This window comes from Heloderma suspectum, chromosome 2 (genome assembly GCF_057233095.1).
Source record: "Heloderma suspectum isolate Gila_16-S chromosome 2, 16-S_ref, whole genome shotgun sequence".
Classification (NCBI taxonomy): domain Eukaryota; kingdom Metazoa; phylum Chordata; class Lepidosauria; order Squamata; family Helodermatidae; genus Heloderma; species Heloderma suspectum.
In genome coordinates, this window is record NC_139459.1 from 332,632,056 (window position 1) to 332,659,820 (window position 27,765).

The 27,765-nt window shown below is 42.4% G+C and overlaps 1 protein-coding gene across 2 annotated transcripts in view; it reads right to left on the minus strand.

Moving 5' to 3' along the window:
- The window catches only part of PTPRG (protein tyrosine phosphatase receptor type G), a 781,718-nt gene that overhangs the window by 605,497 nt on the left and 148,456 nt on the right, over window positions 1-27,765 (minus strand). For both annotated transcript variants that reach the window (XM_084840496.1, XM_084840495.1), the window contains exon 2: window positions 112-216. In XM_084840496.1, coding sequence (XP_084696622.1) covers window positions 112-216 — 105 coding nt within the window. The remainder of the gene's footprint in view (window positions 1-111; window positions 217-27,765) is intronic.

The window sequence follows — 27,765 nt, forward strand, 5'->3', positions numbered from 1 at the left end:
ATGTTTCCTCTTTAAATTCTGGAAAAAAATTACAGTTCAACATGTTACCCCTGGGGTTGACAATATTCTTTTCACACATTGTTCTGTTCTGTCCTGTCCAGCTCAACTCACCTGAGTATGCCCAATAAAGATCCCCAGATGCCTTCCGCCGCCGGATCTGCACTGAACTGCCATGTCTGCTTTCATGCAGAGAGCCATCATAACCTTCAGTCAAAGCTGAGGGGAGAAAAAGAAGCAGAAGCAATTAGCCAAGTGACAGTCACTGACTGAAAATTAAATCGTTTAGGCGTTATTAGAATTATTAGATCAGCAGATCAACAGCCTCCGTACAGCTGCAAATACAGAACTCAAGGCACAGTTATTATACTGATGAATTAATCATCTGTGTGACAGAACTCCTTTCCCTGCTCCCTCTCTTGCCAGACCAAATGTACTGGCAGAGATGACACCTTCACCAGATCAACCTGACACAGTGCGATGAATAATCCACTAGCAATAACACCAACTCTCCTGACAAATGCCAACAGGAAAAAACACCACTCTCAAACAAAGGGCTTTGTGCAGGTGAACAGCAAATACATGTATTCCACTCAGTCCCATGGGCTGTTGGTCCTGAATGTATTTGGATGGCAAAACGGTATGATGCTAGAAACAGTGCTTCTGTGCCCCCAGCACCTGAGTGGACAAATGCTAATTTGACCAGCACTTCTGAGACCCGTTTAAACAGGTCTGCCACCAGACCATCTCCAAGTTGAATGGTCGTAAGATATGCAGTGTAAAGGCCTAATCTATTTTCTTCCCACTCCTTCTTTCCCGGTAAGGCCAGAGGGTCTCATTTAGAAAGGACATCAGCTGGGTTAATGGGGGTGTTGAAGGGTTGCCTACAGCTAAAGGTTGTCTAATCCTCACAGGGTTGAAGGGAGAAGAGGAAAGAAACAAACAGCTCATAAGGATGACACCATTCCCTGCATCTAGTGATCAGAAGGCTCTTGAAAGGCAAACCAATAAACTGTCTCACCATGTCCTGGTTGGGAGACTGTTTAGGCTGCACCAATACTTCTCACAAGCCATGCACACACCCAACCAAAGGGAAGCCATGGCTAGTTTGCATATGGTAATTCATTTACAGGTACACACGTTTAGAATTGCTTGTTGTCTAAAAGTGAGTCAAGAGTTAATAAAATATAACCCACCAAAGAGGGTGGAATAATAAACCCACAGTGGTGTCCGTTGTAGGAAAGAGGCCATTTTCCTCCTTGTCTAGTCAAAACACAGGCATTCTCTTGCTGAGCTGCTTCTATTTATCAGGTGCCCAAGACCTACTACCATCCAGAACCAGTTGTCAAACAAAGGAATGTAGCTTGCCTTCAAAATTAAAAAAAAAACCCACAGATGTATCAACACCAGCAACAATAAAAGAGTGGGAGGAAGCAGCTTGCTACATCGTACCCCCAGAGATTTTATACTGTTTCTCAGAGATGTTAATTTTAACACTCTTATTTTCTTTTAAATGGGAGCCCTGCATTTGTAAGAGCTACTTTCGGCATGCAAACCTTTGTTTATTGCTTCTCTCCCTTTGACTGAACAAAATTGGAGGTGTTTGACTTCAAAAATGCCAGAAAGCTAGCTGAAAAATGGAACAGAGCTCCCTTTCACAATACGCCTCCCTACATAAAGTGCAAACAAACATAAAACTCATTTTTAAAACAAAAAAAGAAAGATAAATTGCAAATGCATTATTGAAGGACCAGGCTGGCCAATGCCTGATTTGGAAGTTATCACTAGCTCTATTACGTAAGTGGGTACCTAGAAAGTAAACATGTTTTGTGATATAACTAGAGAAAGTAAGAGTGGATCCCTACAAATGGGAACTGCCTCTCCTGCCAGGTATCCATTTAATTTTTTTAATGACTTAAATGACCCTCTTCTTTCAAACTACGCAAACCAGCAAGGGCTGAGCACTAAATATGCATACAATTACCCTCATGCTGTCAGGGAAAGCTTGCAGGAAAGAGCAGGACTCAGGTGCAAACCCCCAACTAGCTGAGTCTGGGATTCAGGGTGAAGATCAGCCTTCTGCTGACTTCCCTTCAGCCTAAAAAGAGGCAGGGGTAGGAATAATTAGCACAATTCCCACCCACCCTCAGAATTCTCTAAACTGAAAGAATGCCCACCCTATCAAAGCCTGGACTTTAAGGGAGATTCAGCTGGCGCTGGGAAGAGCGGTTACTCCTCCCAGCACCAGACAAGTTCCCTGTGGCCCACATCCCCACTGTTATCCTCAATCTGAGATAATAGCGGGGAGAGGGAGTGGTACACACAGGGGAATCCCCACTGTTACCTCCAAACTCAGATGGGAGATAACAGCAGGGTTTCCTCTAGCCTCTAAGCCCCACCCCTGGAGGAACCTAGGAGGTTCTGTGGGCTGGATGCAGAACCTCCGCAGGGCTGGAGGCTCCTCAAGCCTGACTTAAAGGATTGAGAAAAGAGAATCGGTCCTGGCAACCTCCCCCCGGCTTTGGCCCCAGTGAGACTCACTCTATTCATCCCCTGAGCTTAAGACAAGCCTCCGTAAAGGCTTGGAGAAGAAGATTCACACTTCACAGACTTCCACTTTAAAGCCACCGGGGGCTTAACCACTCCTCCTGCAGCTCCCGTCTCTGCTCAAGCTAAAAAGCACTTGGCTTGAAGGTCTTCCTGGATTGGGTTTCATGGACCCAGTTCTGCAGGCCAGTACTTGTAACATCTCTGTTGGATCCAGATTCTTCCTGGCTGGACTAAAGGGCATGCATCCACAGAAGCTCTCCATGGAGCCAAGCCTGAATTGCCACTGAAGCTCCTGAGTTAGGGCTGGACACTTCCCGGTGGGAGCAGTGGGGATGAGGCAACACCAATCTTGTTCTATGAGTGTTAATGTTGAGAAGCATGGGGTGCCCTTTCTGTTTACTTTGCCCTTCTTCTGTCCACCCCATGAATTTTGCAGGACTTGCAGTCACTTAGAACTATTTTCAGTCCAGTTACTTCCTTCCCCATACAGACAACTGCTACCACTACTATAAAAGAAAATTAAAAAGTAAAGGAAGCCACATTGCTCCATGAGAGTAATGCCAAAATCCACAGTTGCGAAATACCAGCCAAAATGTCACAAAATGGTGAGCAAGCTTTTCAGTTCTTCAGAACTCTGACAAAGATTGGATGTTAAGCAAAGCAAGATGTAGAGGGGGAGAAGAAAACAAACAAACAAGCAGATAAAACTGGATAGGTGTTATAGCTATCAGATCTGCATTTCAACTCAGTCTCAAGATGGAGTGAGAAGGTTGCAGACTTAATCGGATTAGGGCACAATCCTATGCATGTTTAGATGGAAAACAGTCCTACTGCTGGCTGCAGAATGCTGGGAGTTGCAGGACTTTTAATTTAATTAATTTAATTTATTACATTTATATCCCGCCTTTTTTCCTCCTTAAGGAGCCCAAGGTGGCGTACATAGTCCTCCTTCACCTCCATTTTTTCCTCACAACAACAACCCTGTGAGGTAGGTTGGGCTGAGAGTCTGTGACTGGCCCAAAGTCACCCAGTGAGCTTCCATGGCTGAGCGGGGACTAGAACCCCAATCTCTCCAGTCCTAGTCCAACACTCTAACCACTACACCACACTGGCTCTTTTTTCTGTCTAAACATGCATAGGATTGTGACCTTTGCCTCTGCTAGATGTTATGCAGGTTACAAGTTACACGTGGGATTGTTAGAATGAAGAAACACGCAGTGGCTGATCCCCCCTTTTTTGGGGGGAGAATATAAAATCCAACAGTTACCCAGATAGGTCTCCAGCCTTACAGAAAACATACAGGTTCCTTGTTAAACAGAAGTAAAGACAAAAACATGGAAGGTTTTATATTAGCAAAGCCAGAGATTAATTTTAGGTGGTGTTCTAGTTTGAAAAACAATAACAGAAGACAAACTGGGTAGCATTATCTAGTGGTTGGAGGACATGTAGCACTACGGTTTCTTCCAAAATGCCAGTGTCAATAATTTCACTGTGACTCCCCCCAAATCTTATGACTAGAGCTAGCAGCACATCATCTAGATTTATATTCTGATTCTTTTTTAGATACTAAATGTGGAACCATTCTCTGAATATGTTAGCCTTGCTGGGGGGTGGGTAGCAGCAGGACGGTCAAGCACGTCAGTCCCTTTCAAAATGGCACATTCCATACAAATGTCCACTTCCAACTGGTGACCATATGATAAGAACATATTTTTGTTAATTGGGCATGTCTAAAAGAGACTTGAGCAATATCAGTGTACGCTTGTCTAAGAATATTATCAATGACATTTCTGTGATGTGTATTCTGTAGTTTGACAACAGTCCATCAACCATCCAACATGACTCAGTGCGGCAAACGGCCTCTGGTTTCAACAGTCACAGTAAATGTCTGCAGCAAAAACCCACTCAGTATAGTTGGTTTATAATTCCTACCCCAGGTTGCAGAGAGAAACATAGGACTATGGATAGTTTTTAAAAGATTTTAAGTTACGGAGAGGTCAGGCCAGTGCTTAAGATGTTTATGACGCTGGGGTGTCCTGCCTATTCAGTTCCACAGCAAAAAGCACCATTGTTTCCTGTAGTTGCAAATGAAAAACAGTAAGCACTGAAAAATGGTAAGCACAGTCTCCTCCAACTTGGTGCTTTCTAGATGTTTTGGACTACAGCTCCCATCAGCACTATCTGTCACGGCCAATGGTCAGGAATGCTGGGATTTGTAGTCAAAACATATGGAGGGCATCAGATTGGGGAAGGCTAAGTGAGTAGCTTATACCTACATGAGGTTTCTATTAAGGTTCCGATGCACTGATTCAGTGCACCCAATTCCCACAAGCCAATCAGCAACTGAGCTGATTCCAAGTAGCTCACAGAGCCAATCAGGGGAAAGCACAGTACCAACAGTTCACAAATGGAAACTTCGCAGAAACCTTTGTGCCAATATCTTAGCTCTTTTTTCGTATATAGAGATCTTCTGGTTCAAAAACAACAACAAACAAACGTGAAACTAACAGCATGAATTTAAGACGAGCCCTGCTGGACCAGCCCAAAGGTCCATCTTTAATCCATTAGCCAACCAGACAGCATGAAAAGTTCTCATACAGAGATGCCCTAATGCCAAAGATTAATATATGTACTGTTCAGTGAAAAGTGTAAGACCCAGCTACCCAGCCACTCTAGGTGGCATACAATACAAATTACAACACAAAATGCAACAAATTTACATAATCAACTGAACAAAACAACACTGCTCTAAAAAAAGCCCTAACCTTCCCCAAATGCCTGCCTGAACAGCCAGGTTTTCAAAGCCCAGCAGAAGCTCATCAAAGAGGGGGCATGGCGGAGCTCACTGGGGAGGGGATTATCGGGTGGATCCACGGTTGGCTACGGAATTGGACTCAAGGAGTGCTTATCAATGGGATCTTCTCAAACTGGGGAAAGGTAACGAGTGGGGTACCACAGGGCTCAGTCCTGGGTCCAGTGTTCTTCAACATTTTTATGAATGACTTGGAGGAGGAGGTACAAGGAATGCTGATCAAATTTGCAGATGACACCAAATTGGGCGGGATAGCTAATACCCTGGAAGACAGAAACAAAATTCAAGGTGATCTCAATAGACTGGAGTGCTGGGCAGAAAACAACAGAATGACATTTGATAGGGATAAATGCCAAGTTCTGCACCTAGGAAAAAGAAACCAAAGGCACAGTTACAAGATGGGGGATACTTGGCTCAACAACACCACAAGCGAGAGAGTCTTGGAATTGTTGTAGATCACAAGCTGAATATGAGTCAGCAGTGTGATGTGGCTGCAACAAAGGCAAATGCTATTTTGGGCTGCATTAATAGAAGTATAGCTTCCAAATCACACAAAGTACTAGTTCTCTTCTACTCAGCACTGGTTAGGCTTCATCTTGAGTATGGTGTCCAGTTCTGGGTACCACACTATAAGAAGGATACAGACAAACTGGGGAAGGTTTAGAGGAGGGCAACAAAGATGATGAGGGGACTGGAAACAAAGTCCTATGAAGAGAGACTGAAAGAACTGGGCATGTTTAGCCTTGAGAAGAGAAGACTGAGGGGAGATAGGATAGCGCTTTTCAAGTACTTGAAAGGTTGTCCCAGAGAGGAAGGCCAGGATCTCTTCTCTATCATCCCAGAGTGCAGGACAGGAAATAAAGGGCACAAGTTACAGGAAGCCAGATTCTGGCTGAACATCAGGAAAAACGTCCTGACTGTTAGAGCAATATGACAATGGAACCAATTACTCAGGGAGGTGGTGGGCTCTCCCACATTGGAGGCATTCAAGACGAGGCTGGACAGCCATCTGTCAGGGATGCTCTGACTTGGATTCCTGTATTGTGCAGGGGGTTGGACTCAATGGTCTTATAGGCCCCTTCCAACCCTACGATTCTAGGATGGAGCTTGGTGACCTGCTCTCTGCTGTACTTCATTGCAAACCCTGTGCAACTACCACTTGAGCATGCACCAAGGGGCCAGAGCACATATATAGATGTAAAAGGTCCCAGGTTCAAACCCTGGCATTTCCAGGTAGGTCTAGATAAGACCCCTGTCTTAAACCTTGAAGAGCTGCTTCCAGTCAGGGTAGACAATACTGACTTAGATGGACGAACAGTCTGACTGGGTATAAGTCACTTTCCTAAGTTTTTATTGATTGATTGGATTTGAACCCTGCCTTTCTCACTCAAGGCAGCTTACAATCACAAATAAAACAATAAAACAAATACATTAAGATACAATTAAAAATGTGACAGTAGTAAAGTAAAAACAGCATCCAACCAAACAGACCCATTTACACATCAAAGGCCAACTTGAATACAAAGGTATTTGCCTGCTGGTGGAAGGACAGCAGAGAAGGAGTGAACTTAGCCTCCTTCGCAGGGAGTTTCACAGCCAGGGAGTGGCCACCAAGAAGACCTTCTTGCACGTCACCACCAAACACCCCTCTGACGGTCTCAAAAGAAGGGCCTCTCCCGAAGATCGTAGGACCGAGGCAGGCTTGTATGGCAGAAGGCAGTCTTTCAGGGACCCTAGTCTCAAGACATATAGGACTTTATAGGTCATAACCAGCACTTTGAATTCTGCTCAGAAATAGACAGGTAGTCAATGAAGCTGTTGTAACAAGGGAATCACATGCTCCCTGTAACCCCACTAAGTTCCCACTAGCTTGCTTTAAGGTCCATCTGCTAGACTGCCTGCTAGCTTTCTGGTTCAGCTGTGTGCCTGGTCAGTGCCTTTTGCCTTGTGAGCCCTGTCAACAAGAACTGCAAGGGGAGTAATGCGTTCAGCCAAACAGAGAATAAGAAGAGGCTGCCAACACACGGGAAAAACTTCAATGGAGAAGAATGCCTATACTTTTTCGCACTGTGTGCCTGCCACTGTGTTACTCGATCTAAATTTAAAAATCAGTAGGCCGTGACACCTATTCAGTGACACTTCCCTAATATATTAAAATGCCGATCTTGCTCCATGAGCATTAATGTTTAGAAGCATGGGTAGTTGCCCCATCAATTAGTGGTATATGGAAAGCCTTGGATGCACCTTTGCAACTAGTCTTCTCCCTGCCTCCTCATGCCCATATCAAATCTAGGCAGGAAGAAGAAACAAAAAGATCCTTTAAGAACAAAGATGCAACATGGCATATAAGATGACTGCTACTTTTCTGAGAAAAGGAAATGCAATGGCTAATAATTCCTTAATCACAGGCCTTTTGCAAGACTTTTTAATGGCACAAGGGTAAAGTGAACAGGTTTAAAACAGTTTATGGATTCTGAGGAGAAAACACTCCGTCAGCACTCAAAATTTAATCAATTGTAAAATCCTTTGTACTTGGAGCCTGAGTAGTCAAAGAATGGCAGCATGGCAATTCTACGGTATGGCTATGAATCATGCTATTGATTTCCAGTATCTTCTGGGCAGAAAATTAAATTATGCAAATCCAGGCCTTTATGAATCCTTTACTTTAGTGGTGTGAAATTGAGCACTTGCTTAAGTCAGCATCTTATTTATGCAATTAAAATTTTGACGCTCCTCTGAAAATGTGCAGTTTCACTCTTCTCTCCATAGACTCTCCTAATAACTATAAATCTAAATTTATAACAGGTAAGCAGTTGCAACACATAAGGGTGTTATTCTGCCAAGGATGCTGGCAATGGAGAAGGAGGATCAAGGCCGGAGGGGCAGGCTGGAATTTTCATCTAATGCATTTTCTCTAAGTATCCTATCCAATATGTATACTACGTCCTGAAACAATACACAAAATGATTGACAAAAATCGGTTAATTGACTAAAATTTCTTTTATGGGATGACATACTTTCTTTAATGGGGATTCCATATTCTTGCTCCCTTATCACTTTTAACCAACCATAATTCCATGTGGTAAGAGATGTCTAAAGAGGCATTTTTAACTAACAACCAAACATTGCAAATTTTCTGATTTTACTTTCAGTGATAAGAAAACCAGCTAAAGTATGATAAATCAAACATGAATATCAGCAGAGATTCTATATAAGGATATATATACAAGTGGGAGTGTTCCTGTTCAGTATTCCAATCAGCCAGTCACTATGCCTTTTTTCAGGATACTCCATTCCAATCATCCTCCCCCGGGTTTTCTGGCCCCCACCCCCAATAGTCAGTCAGTATGCCATGCTCACTGAACCTCCTTAGGATTTTATTTTATTTTATTTTATTTATTTCATTTCTATACCGCCCAATAGCCGAAGCTCTCTGGGCGGTTCACAAAAATTAAAACCAAGAAGCACACAATAAAACAATATAAAATATATAAAACATTAAAACCACAGTATAACAATACAACCAGAATAAAACCTAGCAGCAGTGCACTAATTTAAAATACAGATTTAAAACAGCAAAGCTAAAAGTCTAGATTTTTCCCCCTAAATTACTTTTATACTTTTAAAAACCTTGGGTGGTATCCAGTGTTAGTCCTACTTAGCGTAGATACACTGAAATGAATGATATTTAGGTTAGCCATGACTAATCTGAGTATCATTCATTTCAATGGCTCAAGTTTAAGTAAAATTAACATTGGATACAACCCCTTAGGTTTCCCCCAAACCTGCTGATATCTCCCTCTTGTGTGTGGATGGTAATGTTTTGGCTACATAAGGATCTACACTCAGAGAAGGAATTTGCTATTAGTATATACAGGATACACACCAGCTGCCCAAACAGTGACAATTTCCCTTGCAAATATGTTGGGAAAAGTCTTCCTTAATTGATACAGAGTGATATAGTGGTTACAGAAGCGTTTCCCCAACTTGGTGCCCTCCAGATGTTTTGGACTACAACCCCCAACATGCTTGACTATTGGCTATGCTGGCTGAGGCTGATAGGAGTTGAAATCCAAAACATCTGGAGGGCGCCGGGTTGGAGAAGGCTGGGTTAGAGTGTTGGACAAGGATCTTGAAGACCCAGGTTCAAACCTCCACTCAGCCATAAAGCTTGCTGGGTGACCTTCAGCCAGTCTCTCTCTGATTCTGCCTCTCTTTGTCTCTCTAAGGCTAGCCTACCTCACAGGGTTGTTGTGAGGATAAAATGGGGATGGGAAGGACCATGTATGCTGCCCCAAGCTCCTTAGAGGAAGGTTGTGATAAAAATGTTATAAATACATAAACCGACTTCTTCAAATGTAAGTTGTGTGGTGGTTCACTCCCATGGCAACCCTAGAAGTTAAATTGAACCCAACATTCCAGGCCTTAAACAGGGAACTCAGAATGAGACCAAATCATGTCAGCAAATTAGGCTGGAGATCTCACAAACTATGTATCAGCATTATATATAAGATTTAAAAAATATTTCTAGTTTGTTGATAAAAATCTGAGGCACCAAATATCCTGGGCTATGCAGAAAGTCTGTTTTTTACATCTCAATAACTCAAAGTTCCCACATGTCAGTTAATTCAATGATCATTTCACATGCCCCCATTTTCGCATTCCATCAATTTTTATTCAAGACATTCCTACAGCCACACACACAATTCCAAAAGGAATTGTTATTCAGAAATTTGAAAATTAAAATCTGACATACATCATCAAATTCTCTCACACCCATACCCACAAACAACTCTAAACATAAACAAGTGTGAGGTCCTTCAATATTATTTGTGAATCTTGTAAATTTGAGAAAGATTCCAAAAGGAATTGTTATTCAGAAATCTGAAAATTAAAATCTGACATACATCATCAAATTCTCTCACACCCATACCCACAAACAACTCTAACCATAAACAAGTGTGAGGTCCTTCAATATTATTTGTGAATCTTGTAAATTTGAGAAAGATTCCAGAATAAAATTACAAGTTTCCATGGGATGTAAAGCAAGACGTGGCCTCTCCAGTTAGTCAGCAGGAGATTAAAACATGTATAGAGTGTTGCCTAAAGGCTTAGGAGAATAAAAGAGGAAACAAGAGGGAGAGGAGCAGAATAAAGCAGCATGATTTTAAAGCAGTTTCATGGTTCAGGGGACCCTGAAGCAAGATTAAGAGAGCTAGGGCTGGTTGCCGTAATTATTGTGAAAAGCAGCATAGAGAGTAGATTAGCCTTGTGGTCACAAACAGTTATTATAGGTTAGCGTTATTCTTCCTAAGCCAAAAGAATCTGTACTTCATTTCTAATGTAACATTTTGAGTCATTCATGGAAGACCTGGAGAAAGACTGTCAGTCACTAACATTTGAATCAGAAGTGGGATCTATGGGGTAACAGGTGAGAGTTTGTTCTTGCCGTTTTCAGGGACAAGGAGCTCATGGAGCACAGACGCCAGATTAGGCAGAAGGTATGGAAAATAGTAATGGCAAAGGAGATTTAGGGCAGCAATGCTGCCTCAGAAATGGCTGGAAGGCAACAGAGGCAGCAGCCAGAAAATGGAAACAAAAGGCAGAGAGGGCCATCTACCAAGATAAGGCTGAGGTTTATCGGCTTGGTAAAGGAAGAAGAGTGGAATCCAAGTATGCTGCTTTTAGAAATAAAGAGATGAGGGTAGTCCACAAAGAATAGAGGGTGCTATGCCTTTGGGACTGCCCGTGGCCTGACAAGGCCTTAGTATCTACATTTGTTTCAATGGTATACCCAAGATTTGGAGTACACTGAGCAAAGGTGGGAAAAAATCCATATTCAGGTCTAAGCACAGACAATTGCTACAGTTTAATCAAGCTGAAAAGTTGATTTATGGAGTTTAATCAGTATGCATATACAAATGTACGTGTGTGTGTGTGTGTGTATGAGAGAGAGAGAGAGAGAGTGAGTGTGTATTCACATAATATATTCCTCTTTCAACATTCAGGTTTCCAAAGAACATTATGTTTTTGGCAAGCAAACTTTCTTTCATTACAGATCCTATACCAGCCTTCCCGGACCTGGTGCCCTCCAGTTGTTTTGGGCTACAACTCCCAGCATTCCTCACCAACGGCCATGTGGGCTGGGGGCTGATGGGAGTTGAAGTCCAAAGCATCTGCCCTATTCCATCCCAAGTGTTTGGGTTTGGTAGGTCTTTAAAGAAGATAAGTGCATGGAGATTTGGATTAGATACCCCCATCAGGAGAAAGAAGGCAGGGAACGGCAGCCATGTGATAACGAGAGGGAGCCAGAAGGACACTAAATCCAAATCCACATCCTATGGAAACTGGAAGATGTTACTCATCCCTACTCTGATTTCTTCAACATCACAATGACATCTCCATTTTTAATGTGGTATCCCTACACATATTGCTGGAAATCCCCCTTGCCCTTGGGACTCTGTGCTTTGTAAGATGAATTGAAAGTGCCCAGAAAACAAAAAGGAAACCATGGATTTGGAGTAGTGTTGGCAAATCCAACCTAAAATATGGGTCCTCTTTCTCACATTTTTGTTCTGACAGGTCAAAGGAAAGAAATGTTCTTCTGCTCTTAACTGGAGACCACACATTCATCACCCACGGCACAAAAGCTGTTGTCATATTAGTCCAACCAGGCCATCTGCTTCTTAAACATGGAAGGTTATATGTGGATCTGGCAAGATACGGTGGACAGCTAAGTGGCAGAGAGGCAGGGCATTGATGGAAAGGTGTTTAGGGGTACAGGAAACTTTGTACGTATATCGTTGGAGAAGAGAGAATGTGGTAGCAGGCCTAAAGCAGTGCTGGAGGGCCCAGTGACAAGCAAAAGACTATTGTGAGTAGGCATTTATAGTACACACATATAAAGAGTAGTAAACAACATATGCTCCCTAGCTGAAGGTCCTGCTTTCCCTTCTGTCAGATGCTTACATTTACAGAAAATATATACACCTGTGTCAATTGCCACCCCTTCCAACAGCTCCACTATCGACACAGCTACTGTTATATTAGAGATATTGTAACTGCTGCCTATGTACAAATATTAGACCCGCTCACAGTTCACAGGCTAACGTGTTCTTCTCATGCACAATCTCCTTTCATTTTACTCAACATTAAATGTCAGATCCAACACACTGTCTAAAATGGCTCTGTCTTATGTCACACATCTACAGTCAGCAGAAGTAATGAAATCCTGCACTGTTTATTTAACATTCTAATCGGGTTCCCATTTGCTCTGTCTCATATTAAAATTTTCAATCAAATGCATTTGATAAGTGCTCTCAGAGGTATAATAAGGCAATTCCTCCCTGAACATCTTTGCTGACATTTCAAGTTCATGTTAAAAAAGAAAACAAAAAAGAAAACAAAAAAACATATGCAGAAATTGTTTTTCACACACACACACACAAACATCTATTTCGCATATAAACTATTACACTATTTACACATCTGATACTTTATGTGATATTATTCCAACACTATCTCTTAGTCATTAGTGTAAAGGAGAAATAAAATCTCAAAGTTGATTACTCAGCATTTACTACTAAATGATTTCATAATTCATTCTTGAGGTTAGATTCGCTCCCAGCTACATTTCCTACCAACCTACATTAACTGAAACCTTGCTACATTAGAATAATTGCACTGATATAATTAAACAGATTCTTAAACCAGCTCAGAACGATAACATATGCATTTATACCAGTTAAGTAAGGGCAGGTCTCTGCACACACCTCTTGTACCAGCAATGTTATATGTCAATATGAATTAAACCTGCATAAGGTAACTAAATTTACAAGCATGAACACCACTTGTGGGCATCTAGATCAGAGTGGCATCAGCATACTTTTCATAAAGTATTTAATTTCAGCCCCAAACCCATATTTAGGGCACATCATATAATTTCAGACCCTTGCTACTCTATATAAACACACACACAAATGTGTGCTTTTGCCGTAGGCACATTTTATCACCATGGTACTTGGGTATGTGAGTGTTTTTAGCACACTTAGTTTAGGCTGGATTTCAGAAATCCCTTGCCTGCGTATATGATCGTAAAAACTGCTAAAATACACAACCTGCTATCTATTTTATTTTAAATCCAGAGCGTAAGCAAAGGGCTAGATTAACTGTAATGTTAGGTACATTCCAGAGAAAGGCTTTGGCCAAATTGGGACCCCCCTTTTGTGGTCTAAATATCTGGCATGTCCCACTGTGAAATGTGTATCAACCTTATTCTCTGTTCTGAAATATTTTAAAAACCCTATAATTAATATAATATAAGACACTTGCTTTTGTTAAAGTCAGTAGTTGTGAGCACTTGTCAAGATTTTTTTATTTATTACATTTATATCCCACCTTTCCACCAAAACTGGCACTCAACAATAATAAAATACAGATAAAAACAGATAAAAAACAGATAAACACCTTGATTAAAATATAAAAACAAATAAATTTAAAACATAAGTAAAAACACAGCAATAAAAAGAAATAAACAGCACCCAGCCAGTTAAACCTGGCTGCAGCAACAAACCAACTTACATGCCAAAGGCCTCCATGAATAACAACCTCTTTGCCTGCCAGTAAAAGGACAACAAAGAGGGAGTCAACCTAGCCTCCCTTGTCAGGGAGTTCTAGACCCTGGGTCAGACCACTGAGAAGCCCCTTCCTCACATCCCCACCAAACCTGCCTCCAATGGTGGTGCGACCAAGAGAAGGGCCTCCTCTGATTTCAGAAATGTTGCAACACAGGTGGGCTCATAGGGGAGCATGCTGTCTTCCAAATAGCCTGGCCCCAAGTCGTGTGACAAATTAAATGCAGGCCTGTCCAGCAAAACATAAATACTACAAACATTATTGAGAAAGCATGACAAAGCAGCTGGGAATTAGTGAGGGCTTGTTCAGGTGTCCCTTCACATCCAGGATACTACTCAAGGTGAGGTCAGGTCAGGTTTTAGCAGGTTGTCTTTCAGGTTCAGGGAGATCCCATAGTCAATTAAAACCAGGATCGCCCTGGTTTATTTGTTACCTTGTACTCACCTTGAGGGGAGGGGAAATGTTGGAAGAGGAAGCGTGCAAACCAGAGGGCTCTTCCTGATCTCACCCCGCATAGAATCCTGCAGGCCCCATGTCTGAATAGGCACTATGCGTTTGATGCATTAGCCTATACAAAATTATGTGCATGAATGATGGCAAATGGGGCAATGCTGCTTATGAACCCTCCAAATTTGATTCAGGACCCCCCTCCCCCCAGCAAGTCATTTCATCTGGCCATGTATGTGCATATCGCTTTACTACTCTTCTGTCTTCTCATAAAAGAATATGCAAGAAATAAGGATGCTCTCTTAAGCTGTCTGCTAGTTTTACCAGATTCATCCCTTCCTTAACAAACATTTGGCCTACGATCAAGATGATAGTTAGTAGTTTGGTGATGAAGGGAACTAACCATCATAGTAATTAACTCTGTGTATGTATAGAAAATATAGCCACTGTATTTCACTCTTCAATTAAGTATTTTAAGAAAATTATAAACCGAACAACTATTTGCAAACTTCAGGAAAAAGTGCAGCTGGAGATTTTTCTTATCCCTCCCATTATCTTCTGCAACTGCAAGCCAAGACAGTGATGTCCACAGCAGCAGTAATTTTAGAATACAACAGTACTGCTTGTATTCGTCATTTTTCAATAGGGAGGTTGTTCCAATTAGGCCATTCTTTTTTATTATTGTCTACAAAATGGAGTCCAGTTCTCTAGGAATCTGCTCTTCTTCTGGAAGCCCTGCACCACATGGACCAACTCTGTCAATTTTGCATTACTGCAATATCCCCAAGCATTTGCTACTCCACTGAGTAAGTATCCTTCCACGATTGGCCAACATGTAGTTCTTCTGCTACTAACAGTTTCATTTTAAGTTCTTTGTGGCCCCAGAACTCCACACCACACTTAACAAAATCAAACATGTGTTAAAGAAGAATGTTAACTTTATCTCCAAGTCCAAAGCCCAGCCTCTCCTAGGAAGCCAAAGCAATACTCCTGGTGTCACACACAGTAGCGGCCTTCCTGGCGCATCAGGCCCACAGCAAAAGAGTGAAGGTGACTCCTATTTCCATGGCAACTGGAGCAACAAAGGTGAGAAAGCGTTGATGGGAGTGATAATGCAGCAATACATTAACAATGGGGATGAATCTCCCAGCCCTGCCCAACCCAGAAGTCTTTCCAGCGATAGAGTCCTAGAGTCCGAGAGGGATATGAGGCTATCTACAGCTATCTACAGGCAAGCCACGTGTGAGGACTTCCTTTGTGACTTCTAGAGAGCCCAGAGGAGACTGGAGCACGGAAACAGGGAGAAGAGCATTTGGACTGCAAGAGGCAGGGCAGAGTGCAAAACTGCTGGATCTCCTGATAAGGCCACCAAACAAATATAAATGCAACTCTTCCACAGCACAACATATTACCCTGCTTACCTTTGTACACACTCACCTGGACTTGAATGGGAATGACATATCACCAACGAACAACTTTATGTGACTTCTTTTAAGCAGGCACTTAGTGATGGTGGAAGCTTCTAGCGAGGAGTGTTGATTGGTTGCAAAATAAACACCCATTCATCTCTACCAATGTATTACCTAAATCTTTTTAGATAAATTACCCATGTAATTTAGGCCAAATTACACATGTAGGCTGTCTTTTTCTTCAGTGTCTCCCAACAATAAGCATTTCTACATCTCAGAAATTAAACCTTCAAAACCAATGTTATCCATTCCTTCCAGGTATTCAAATCTCCTATGATCACCATTAACCTCTATGAAAATATATGATAATGTCATGACGCACCTGCAGATACTGAAACAGTAGATCTTATCCAGCCCAGTTTTAAGTGGTTTTTCAAATGAGATCAACTCTCCCTGCTGTATGACATTTCTAAACTTGTCCATCTTATGCTTAACCTATCTAATAAACATTTTTTCTTCCCTGTTCAGTGCAAGAAGTGGATGAAAGAGGAGAATGGTGAAGTAATGGGAGTTAACACTCCTTTCTACTTTCCGCACATTTTCAAACATCCACTACCATTGCATTAGCTAAGTAAGTGGATTTACATCTCTTTGTCTTCCATAGAAAAGCTGTAAATGGAATCCCCTCATGTTTTGCTCTTCAACATTTTTTCATTTTTGGATTATTTATTGATCCAGTCAATGCAGTGATGCAACTGAGAATGGTTTTATATATATATTTTACACACACACACACACACACACACACAACTCCCCCTTTATCCTTAGGCTTTTATAAAAGAGAGGATCTAATTCAGGGTGTAATCCTACACACATACACCTGGGAGTAAGTCTCATTGACCTCAGTGGGACTTGCTTCTGAGTAGATATGCATAGGGTTGTGCTGTCACATGTCTGTTCTTATCCCAGATGAACACATCAATTAATTTTTGCCATAAGTTCAAAACATCTCCAGATAAGAATTGCAGGGTCTTCTGGAACAAGAACAGCAATCTGGTCTGCCTGTTCATTTATACAGAGTCAGTCAACTTTATTGCATATAACTGTAGGTTCTTAAGATTTTACCAGGAAAAAGGGAGAAAAAAATGAACATCCTAATCAAATCTATTCACCATGTACACAACTTACAGGAATAGCTTTTAAAACCTCGCTCCCATCTTTTTAGCAGCAATAGCAAATAAGGCTACTTGATTAGTTATATAAGGACCTGTATCCACAAGTCAATCACATGTTTTCTTTATGAAGGAAGCAATCCTATGGTCCCTACACTGAGAGTGGGGGACCATAGGATATTGCGGATTCCTCGATCTGAGGTCGAAGATGTCGCTCTGACCTCAGAGCCAGGAACCTGAGCTCCCCCCTCCCCCTCACAGCTGGCACAGAGAGAACTATGCCAGCTGCCTCTATGAAGTTGCAAAAGTGACCTCAGAGGGAAGGTAAAGTGGGTGTTCCCATAGGCAGGGAGGGGAGGGGTCTGGAAAGACTGCCTTACGTGGTATCCTGAGGCCTCTCCAACCTCCTTCCCTCCATAACACCACAGCTAGACAGGCAAAAAAGCCAGTCTAGCTGAAATGCAGAATGGGAGGCATGGCAGAGGCAAGGTTCGACTCTGTTGCGCCTCCCGCTTTGCACCGGATACTGGTAAGCACCTAAGTTCAGAGGCTTATGAGTATCAAGGGCAGATCCCACAAGACTGCACCCTTATTTGATTTATACCTCGCCTTTCTACCATGAAAATGACATTCAAGGCTCAAGCAAGGTTCTATCAGACATTCCTTTCAACAGTGGAATAAGAGATCTTTCCCTGGGACATAATAATATTTTTTAAAAAGACATACTTAGTAATATTCTCTATTTATGGAGCCCCACAAATGCATAGAAGTTTAAATCTAAATGCATAGAAGTTTAAATTTAAATCAGAAGCTGCATACCTCCCATCCAGATAAGAAGAGGGCATAGTCTGGAAATATAATTCCATAAACATTTCCTCAACTCAAAATAAATAAAAGAATTTGGGTTTGCACGACACATTAAACCATGATGGTTCATTTTTCTGAGTTAACCATGATGGCTAGGCGTGTCATCTGCACGGTGTGTTTCCCAACCATGGTAATTTATTTACCCACCCTAGTAAGCCACAGTCTACAGGGAGGTTTATTTTAACCATTGTGGTTTATCGTGTTGTGTGGCACTCCAGCATGGTTTAAGCACATTACCTACAGAGTCACATGGCAAGAGCAGTCACTGCTTCCGCCCTGCTCCTCTTGGATGATCTCTGTTTCCAAGATCAGCCTAGCAACTAATTGTGCTGCTGCCCAGCTATGCCCTCCACCCCTCCTTTGGAGATGCACTCTGCAAACTTTAAATGTCTCCTTCACACTCCCCAAGACTTTAACATGCAGTAGTATCCCCACGTTTCCCATGGAGAGGCATGGTCACGCAGGGTTTTAGTTGTGCATTGAGTGCCTCCACATGAGGGGGGCTGTGTATGAATTTTCATCCCATTCTTGCAAACTTTCAAGGGTGTAGAACCCCCACCCCCTTTTTGGTGCTCACGGCCAGAGATAAGGGAAAGACTGGGAAAACTGGCTTGGGAAGAACGGCAGCGGTGCATGGGACAGTGGGATATGATTTCCACTGCAAAGGAAGCTGGCATATCTGCCTGGACGGGCAGGAGGACTACAGAGAAACTAGGGGCAATGGGGGGAAAAATAAGCTATGCACAGTAGTGTATTTGTCCGATTGTGGGAACAGTGGGCTATTTTTTCAAAATAAGCTAATATGAGTAGCCTATAAGCCGCCATGGCTTAAAGTGACATGTGAACCCATCCAGACAGAGAGAGATCTCACACTTACAAACATGGCACCACCTACTACATCCTTTTTGTTGAATCATTTCCAAATTTTTATTAGCATCCTGTAAATATATCTGTTCTCTAATGTTAGCCTTCTCGAACTGTGGTGCTGGAGAAGACTCTTACGAGTCCCCTGGACTGCAAGGAGGTCAAATCAGTCCATCCTAAAGGAAATCAACCCTGATTGCTCATTGGAAGGACAGATACTGAAGCTGAAGCTCAAATATTTTGGCCACCTAATGCGAAGAGAAAACTCTCTGGAAAAGACCCTGATGCTGGGAAAGACTGAAGACAAAAGGAGAAGGGGACGGCAGAGGATGAGATGGCTAGACAGCATCACTGATGCAATGAATATGGACTTGAGCATGCTCCAGGAGAGAGCGCAGGACAGGAAGGCCTGGCGTGCTATGGTCCATGGGGTCACGAAGAGTCAGACACGACTGAACGACTGAACAACAACAACAATGTTAGCCTTCAGTTCACTAAAATAAAATGAAGCTAGTGAAAGAGAAAACTGGGCCAGTCTTTCAGAACAAGAATGAGCCCAACCACAGATCCTCTTCTGTTCTAAAAAGCAGAATTTTCTGAAATAATGGCGAGGAATATCAATCTTTTTAAATAAAAGTAAATAGCCTTGTTCACTCTGATAGAAATTGATGCCAATCCCACCTCAACATGAAGAAAAGTGGCTGGCATACTGGGAAGAAGGGCTAAACTGATTAAGAAATGCAGTTCTACAATAATATCAACTTTTTCAGAAATCTGTGCGACCCTGTCTGAGATTTATATATAGACCTGGTCTTGGCTACCCAGGGTTTCACAAGCCCAGGTTTAATCATGGCTTCAAAGTCTGGGTTGTTCATCCCCCAACAACCGAGAGTTATGGGTGTCAAAATACACTCAGTGTCCCTGGGTTGTTTATCCTGAGAGCAGATGGGCGCATGGGAACCAGCAAGCTTGCTTGCTCCCGCTTCAGTTTCAACAACCCATGGTTAACAAACCACACAGATTGTTACAGAGATGTGAACCAGATCATAGTGACCAACCTACCAATCCAAGAAAGCCTAGTTCTTTTCCATGTAGCCCTATCATCTCTTACAGAGTAGAGTGTAATTTAATTTAGTAAACCTTTAATGTTAATAGAAATATAGATTCCTAGGTATTTCAACTGAACTCCTCAACCATTTTAAGAGGTATTTGGCTAGAAGCTTCTAATGCTTGGGTTTTTTTTTTAACCAGAATGTATTGAGAGAGACAATTAAATTTATAGCTACAACAATTCTGTTATATTTCCCAAGAGCTCAGATAGAGCTGAGTCTAAATTGCTAGGAAAATAAATGCTGAAATACAGGTATTGCTTCTAAACTGGAAGATTTCAGGTAGGAAAAATGGGTTGGATCCTGAGTTTTCTTTCATGAATGGAAGAGTCCCTTCTGTCCATGGAAGAGACTCTGATCCAGTGAGGACTTCCACTGGAGAAGAGGGCACATAACAATATTTACCGATTACCACTGAGCCCATCTAGTGGAATTGCACTTATGGAGGTGGGCCAGGGCTAGAGAGGCCACAGGATACAATGTATCCTGACCTCTCCTCCTCTCTCCCCGCCCACCAGTACACCCTCTTTTTCCTCTCCCCATCCTCATCTGAGGTTGTGACATCAACCTTGGAAGAGGAGTCACCACAGATCTTTCAGTAGCAGCTGGGAGTGGGACAGGGTGGAGATTTTCACCTCCAAGGTCATAGCTCTGTGTACAGCCTTGGAGGTGAAAATCCCCAGTATCCTATGACCTCTCAGACGATGTCTAGGGGGTACAGTATTGCACCGTAAACATTTTACTAGTATTATGACAGACCATATCTTATCAGATTCTCCTGTAGTTTTCTTATGGGATGATTCCCCAGATTGTATTTCGCAAACAACATGATTAATAAAAATAATGCCTGTTGTGGAAAGCATCTGTTTGGCCCAAATGTAGAAAGATGTAAATGTTCCAACTGCAAATGTTGGCTGATCAAGATCTGGGAAGAAGCTTTAACGGTAAAAGATTACTTTTTATATCAAATCTAGAGCTGATGGTAAGCAAGTAATATTTCAAAATATATGTTGAGCATCGATTTCTCTTTGCAGAGATTATGGACAACTGCTACAGTACTGGGAAAATATTTTAACATGATGTAATTTATCATGTGGCTTATTGCGATTTGCTGCATTTTAAAATTGTTTTTGTTTAAAATGGGTTTCATGAATGATCCTTCTGAGATACATGACTGCAACTCCTGGATCGGTGGTAAAATTATAGCCAAACGAAGGCAGACCTAGCTGCTGTTTCTAGAAGGGTATGGGGTGGGTGGGGAGTGTGATTTGTCCAGTACTGGAGGTAGTGATGAATGGGTCCTGTGGATTTCATGAAGGGCCTCCCCTTCCTTGTCTTGCATAATTTGAGCACTGTCCTGAACCCAACAAGTCTGATAATGTGCAGCCCCTCGGTCCAGCTGGAAGTGCATACTAAAAAAAATTCATAGCCAACCTACATGTAATGCACATTATCTATACTTGTAAATACTTGACCTCTAAAGGCAGATATTTCCCACCACTGTTCATTCTTTTATCCATCAGAGCAGTCTGAAAGATACCAAGCTAAGAATCAAGGATTCTGTTTAAAAGATTTAATGTGTTTGTATCAAACCTATGAAACATTTCATTTTACACCACTTTTTTTTTCTTTTAAGGAACAGTTATTATAGTTTAAGAAGTAAAAATAAACACCACTGTAAGTTAAAATAATAATCAGGATTTAATTTTTAAAACTCCACACCCTAAGCTTTTCTACTGCAGTGGTATGTCCCCACTGTGTTTTATATGGAAATGTGTGACTCTCACTAATGGAAACACAAAATCACCAGGCCCAGATTGCTGCCTATTAGTATGCTTCAAATGATGGGTGGGGGTGCTGTTTTAATTTGTACTCAAGGTATTAGTCCAGTGTCTGAGGCAAGAAACCCTGTTCACATGAGGGGGAAGGAAGGGGTTACAGTAGCTAAGAATTAAAATTGTACCCATCCTTCACCCTTTGAACTCCAAACTGTATAGGCAGTGTATACTTGTCTTGATTTTGTTGAGGGTGACTTGGTTGTCTTGGGTCAGGACACTGTTACTATGGCCAACCAAGCTGCCTGCAAACTGTCTTTCTTTGTGATATCACTCTTCTTACTCATATAACTGAGCTATGACACAACAGATCTGTCATAAGGGAAACTCCCTTGACAGATCAACTGGGGTCTTCTGGACTTCCTGAAATTGGTCTAGCTCTCATGCATGCTCCAAACTGTTTGAAGGAGCGAAGAAAAATGGCCAAGCAAAAGGAAGTGTCAAGTGATGGTCTGAAGGATCAAATGGTGCCAAAGGAGACTTTGAAATCAGTTGAAATATCTTTAGAGTCCTGGAATGAGGTCAAGACTCAATTTACAGAACAGCAAGGGAGGATTTATCCTGACAAGCAGTCCAATAATGCAGATGTGTGCAGTTGGGGAAAACAGAAGCATTTCCAATGGCTGCAACCTTCTCTGCAAGGAACTGACAAGCTTGGAAGAGGACAATATGATAAGCAAGGGTGCAGTGGAACTAGCCAGGGACATCATCATTCTCTACATGTAGGCTGCTATTTAAACAACGGAGTCATGAATCATGTGCATGAGTTACAAGTTGATGTAAAAGAACAGAGTAAGCTCACTCAGAAGAAGCAACAAAATTTTAGGTCTGCAGAAACCAGTGGCCCAGGATCAAGGCAAATGGGGAAAACCAAGGTGGATAGAACAGCAACAGCTTCAAAACCAGAGATCAAAAAGGATTCACCCAACATAATAAAACAAATCACTCATCGTAGTTGTAGGTTTTGCCCACATCCTGTCACTGGAAGAGTTAAGAAATCAAGAACTAGGTTCAAAGTCAGAAATTTGAGAAGTCAAAATCTGGCACACACTGAATTCTGCAGCTGCCTCGGTAAAACTGACATTTCTCTTCATGAGCGATTCTCTCTGCTAAATATTAAAGCCAAAATGGAATGTTTAAGAAACCGTTGGCTTAAGCTACATCAGCCCTAAGGATGCTTTCCCTAGGCTTCTGCACTATGTTCAACCTGAATTTCAAAATAAAGTTCTCTTTGTAAAATAAAAAGCTATCTTTGAAGTGTTATTCATAAGTTCTAACAACTCAATACTAAAATCATTTATTTGGAAATCAACCTCAGTACTTTCCACTAAGTCTAACAATGGTTCCATCTTCTTTCCCCCTCCAGTCCTAAATGTTTTTGCCAAATAGACTGATTCAAAATCTTGAAAAGTCCTCTAAAAATTTGTTGACAGCACTTTTGAGGACTCAGTACTGTTTCTTGATTAAATAAACACACTGAAAGTAGGTTGCCAATTTTTCCAATACATAATTCTGCCGCCATCTCAAAACAAAAATGATGGCCTTCATCTTTCTGCATTTTCAACAAAGGAAAGGTAAAAGTTGTGACCTACACAACTTCAGAAATATCTGATATCCCTTCAGAAAGCATGTGGTACGTCACATGTAATAAGAGTAAAAGGCTGGATATGTAAAACTGACGATTTTATATCCAGTTTAAACAAACTCTATTACTTTCAGACCCCTTCATGGATCACTGCCTTGTTGTGGCGAAGGGGCTTGCGCAACTCAGTGAAGCCATAAGCTATGCCGTGCAGGGCCACCCAAGATGGACAGGTCATGGCGGAGAGTTCTGACAAAATGTGGTCCACTGGAGAAGGAAATGGCAACACACTCCAGTATTCTTGCCAAGAAAACCCCATGGAACGTATTACAAGGCTAAAAGAGATGACGCCGGAAGATGAGCCCCTCAGGTCGGAAGGTGTCCAATATACTACTGGGGAAGAGCAGAGGGAATTTCCAAGTAGCGCCAGAAAGAGTGAAGTGGCTGGGCCAAAGCCGAAAGGACACTCAGCTGTGGATGTCTGGTGGTGAAAAGAAAATCCGATGCTGTAAAGAAAAATATTGTTTAGGAACCTGGAATGTAAGATCAATGAATCAAGGTAAGCTGGAGGTGGTCAAACATGAGATGGCAAGATTGAACATCGACATCTTGGGAATCAGCGAACTAAAATGGACAAGCATGGGCAAATTTAATTCAGGTGACCATTATATCTACTACTGTGGGCAAGAATCCCTTAGAAGAAATGAAGTAGCACTCATTGTAGTCAACAATGAGTGCTTTGTACAACAACATTGTAGTCAACTTTTGTAGTCAACAAAAGGGTGGGAAAAGCAGTACTGGGGTACAATCTCAAAAACGATAGAATGATCTCAGTACGAAACCAAGGCAAACCATTCAACATCACAGTAATTCAAGTCTATGCCCCAACCACTGAGGCTGAAGAAGCTGAGGTTGATCGGTTCTATGAAGACCTACAACACCTTCTAGAACTAACACCAAAAAAAGATGCCCTTTTCATCATAGGGGATTGGAATGCTAAAGTAGGAAGTGAAGAAATAACCGGGATAACAGGCAAGCATGGTCTTGGTGTACAAAATGAAGCAGGACAAAGGCTAATAGAGTTTTGCCAAGAGAACATGCTGATCATAGCAAACACGCTTTTCCAACAGCACAAGAGGCGACTCTACACAGTTGCACTGGTTACCAGTTGTTTTCCAGGCCAAATTCAAGGTGTTGGTTTTGACCTTTAAAACCCTATATAGTTCCAGCCCAGCCTATCTTAAGGAGCGCCTCCAGCAGCACCAGACAGGCCACTTAACAAGATCAGCCTCAGATGGCCTTCTCTCTGTCCCATCAGCCAGGACAGCTAGACTGGTGGGGACGGGGGAGAGGGCCTTTTCTGTGGTGGCCCCCACTCTGTGGAACTCCCTCCCTAGGGAACTCCGTCATGCCCCCTCTTTAATGAGCTTCCGTCGTGCATTAAAAACGTGGTTGTTCAGGCAGGCATTTGGGGTGGGTTAGGGTATTTTAGAAAATGTTTTTATTGTAGAATTTTATTGTTTTAAACAGTTGTATTGTATGCTGTACATCGCCCAGAGTGGCTGGGTGACCAGCCAGATGGGCGATTAATAAATTTAATAATAATAATAATAATACACATGGACATCACCAGATGGTCAATATCGAAATCAGATTATGTCCTTTGCAGCCAAAAATGGAGACGCTCTATACAGTCAGTAAAAACAAGACCTGGAGCTGACTGTGGCTCAGATCATGAGCTTCTTGTTGCAAATTTTCAGCTTAAATTGAAGAACGTAGGGAAAACCACTAAAGCATTCAGGTATGACCTCAATCATATCCCTTATGAATATACAGTGGAGGGGAGGAATAGATTTAAGGGATTAGACCTGATAGACAGAGTGCCTGAGGAACTATGGACGGAGGTCTGTAACATTGTTCAGGAGGCAGCAACTCAATCCATCCCAAAGAAAAAGAAATACAAGAAAGCAAAATGGCTGTCTGATGAGGCTTTACAAGTAGCTCACGAAAGAAGGGAAGCGAAAAGCAAGGGAGAAAGGGGAAGATATATCCAACTGAATGCAGAGTTCCAGAGAATAGCAAGGAGAGACCAGAAGGCCTTCTTAAATGAACAATGCAAAGAAATCGAGGAAAACAACAGAATGGGGAAGACTAGGGATCTCTTCAAGAAAACTGGAGATCTCAAGGGAACGTTTTGTGCAAAGATGGGCATGATAAAGGACAAAGAAGGCAGGAACCTAACAGACGCAGATGAGATTCAGAAAAGGTGGAAAGAATACACAGAAGAACTATACAGGAAAGATCTGAATGTCCCTGATAGCCATGATAGTGCAGTCACTGAACTTGAGCCGGACATCCTAGAGAGTGAAGTCAAGTGGGCCTTAGGAAGCATTACTAACAACAAACCTAGCGGAGATGACAGTATTCCAGCTGAGCTATTTATGATCCTAAAAGATGATGCTAATAAAGTGCTGCACTCAATATGCCAACAAATTTGGAACACTCAACAGTGGCCACAAGACTGGAAAAGGTCAGTTTACATTCCAATTCCAAAGAAGGGCAATGCCAAAGAGTGTTCAAACTACCGTACAATTGTGCTCATTTCACATGCCAGCAAGGTTACACTCAAAATCCTACAAGCTAGGCTTCAGCAGTATGTGAACCGAGAACTACTTGAAGTACAAGCTGGGTTTCGAAGAGGCAGAGGAACTAGAGATCAAATCGCCAACATTCGCTGGATCATGGAGAAAGCAAGAGAATTCCAGAAAAATGTCTATTTCTGCTTCATTGACTACGCTAAAGCCTTGGATTGTGTGGATCACATCAAACCATTGCAATCAAAAAAAAAAAAAAAACTCCCCCTGATAGGCTACGTGACGATTCACGTAGCCTATCACGGCTAGATTTGCAAAGTCAGCCGTGATAGGCTACGTCAATCGTCACGTAGCCTATCACGGGTGACTTAAAAAAATAAAGCGCGTACGGATAATGGCGGCCCCCATAGGGAGCCGCCATTCCTGTTCCTTATTTGGTCGCTGTAGTCTACGTAAAGGTTTACGTAGACTACGGCGAAAATAAGGGCAACGCTATTTGCGTTGCCCTTATTTTCGCCGTAGTCTACGTAAACCTTTACGTAGACTACAGTGACTAAATAAGGAACGCGAATGGCGGCTCCCTATGGGGGCCACCATTAGCGTACGCGCTTTTTTTTTTAGTCACCCGTGATAGGCTACGTGACGATTGACATAGCCTATCACGGCTGACTTTGCAGATCTAGCCGTGATAGGCTACGTGAATCGTCACGTAGCCTATCAGGGGGCGTTTTTTTGTGTTTTTTTTTAAACTTTCGCGTTCGCGGCCGGGCGAGGCGGGAAGCCTCCCCCCCAGCCTGAATTTCGGCCGGGGCGAGGCGGGAAGCCTCCCCCCCGGCCTGAATTTCGGCCGGGGCGAGGCGGGAAGCCTCCCCCCCGGCCTGTACTTCGCGGGGGGAGCAGCGAAGAGCATCCCCCCCACCGCGAACGTCCTTCGACGACAGGTAAGGGACTTTCGTCCACCCCTACCCTGTACTGCAAGGAGGTCAAATCAGTCCATCCTAAAGGAAATCAACCCTGAGTGCTCATTGGAAGGACAGATACTGAAGCTGAAGCTCAAATATTTTGGCCACCTAATGCGAAGAGAAAAGTCACTGGAAAAGACCCTGATGCTGGGAAAGACTGAAGGCAAAAAGAGAAGGGGACGGCAGAGGATGAGGTGACTAGATAGCATCACCGATGCAATGAATATGTACTTGAGCACACTCCGGGAGAGAGCGGAGGACAGGAAGGCCTGGCGTGCTATGGTCCATGGGGTCACGAAGAGTCGGACACGACTGAACGACTGAACAACAACAACAAATTATTTTCAGTGGTTATATGGAGATCGCTCTAGTCTCTGTCTCCTCTGTTCTGAAGAATGGCCTATGGTTCCCCATCTCATACCCTTTCCCACCTCATTCAAGCACAGCTAAATGTCTCCCATCCCTTCACACACACACACACACACACACACACACCACTCACAAACATAATTGGACAAGAAATATTAGGGCAAAGCTGAAAGAGAACTAATGGTCTTTCAAGCTCCATCTTTTATGCATTCTTTGCTTCTTCCTCTTCAAGCACTCTTACCTTCCAATCATAATTTCATCTGTTCTATAAGAAACGCTTAAATGCAAAGCACAGAAAGTTTTAAAGAAGGTAAATGGCAGCCTATAATTTCTCAATGAAAAAATAGGAGAAGGTAAGCAATGTCATAGAGACATAGGCAGCTCTTCAGAGTCTTGAGCAGAGGTCTTTCCCATCACCTACACCAGATCCTTTCAATTGGCGGTGTCAGGGATTTAACCTTGGACTTTCTGCATGCAAACCTTGTGCATGGTTTGCAAACCATTTGCATGGTTTGCCACACTGAGCTGTGGTCCCCAACCTGTTACACTGTGTGAGAAAGGA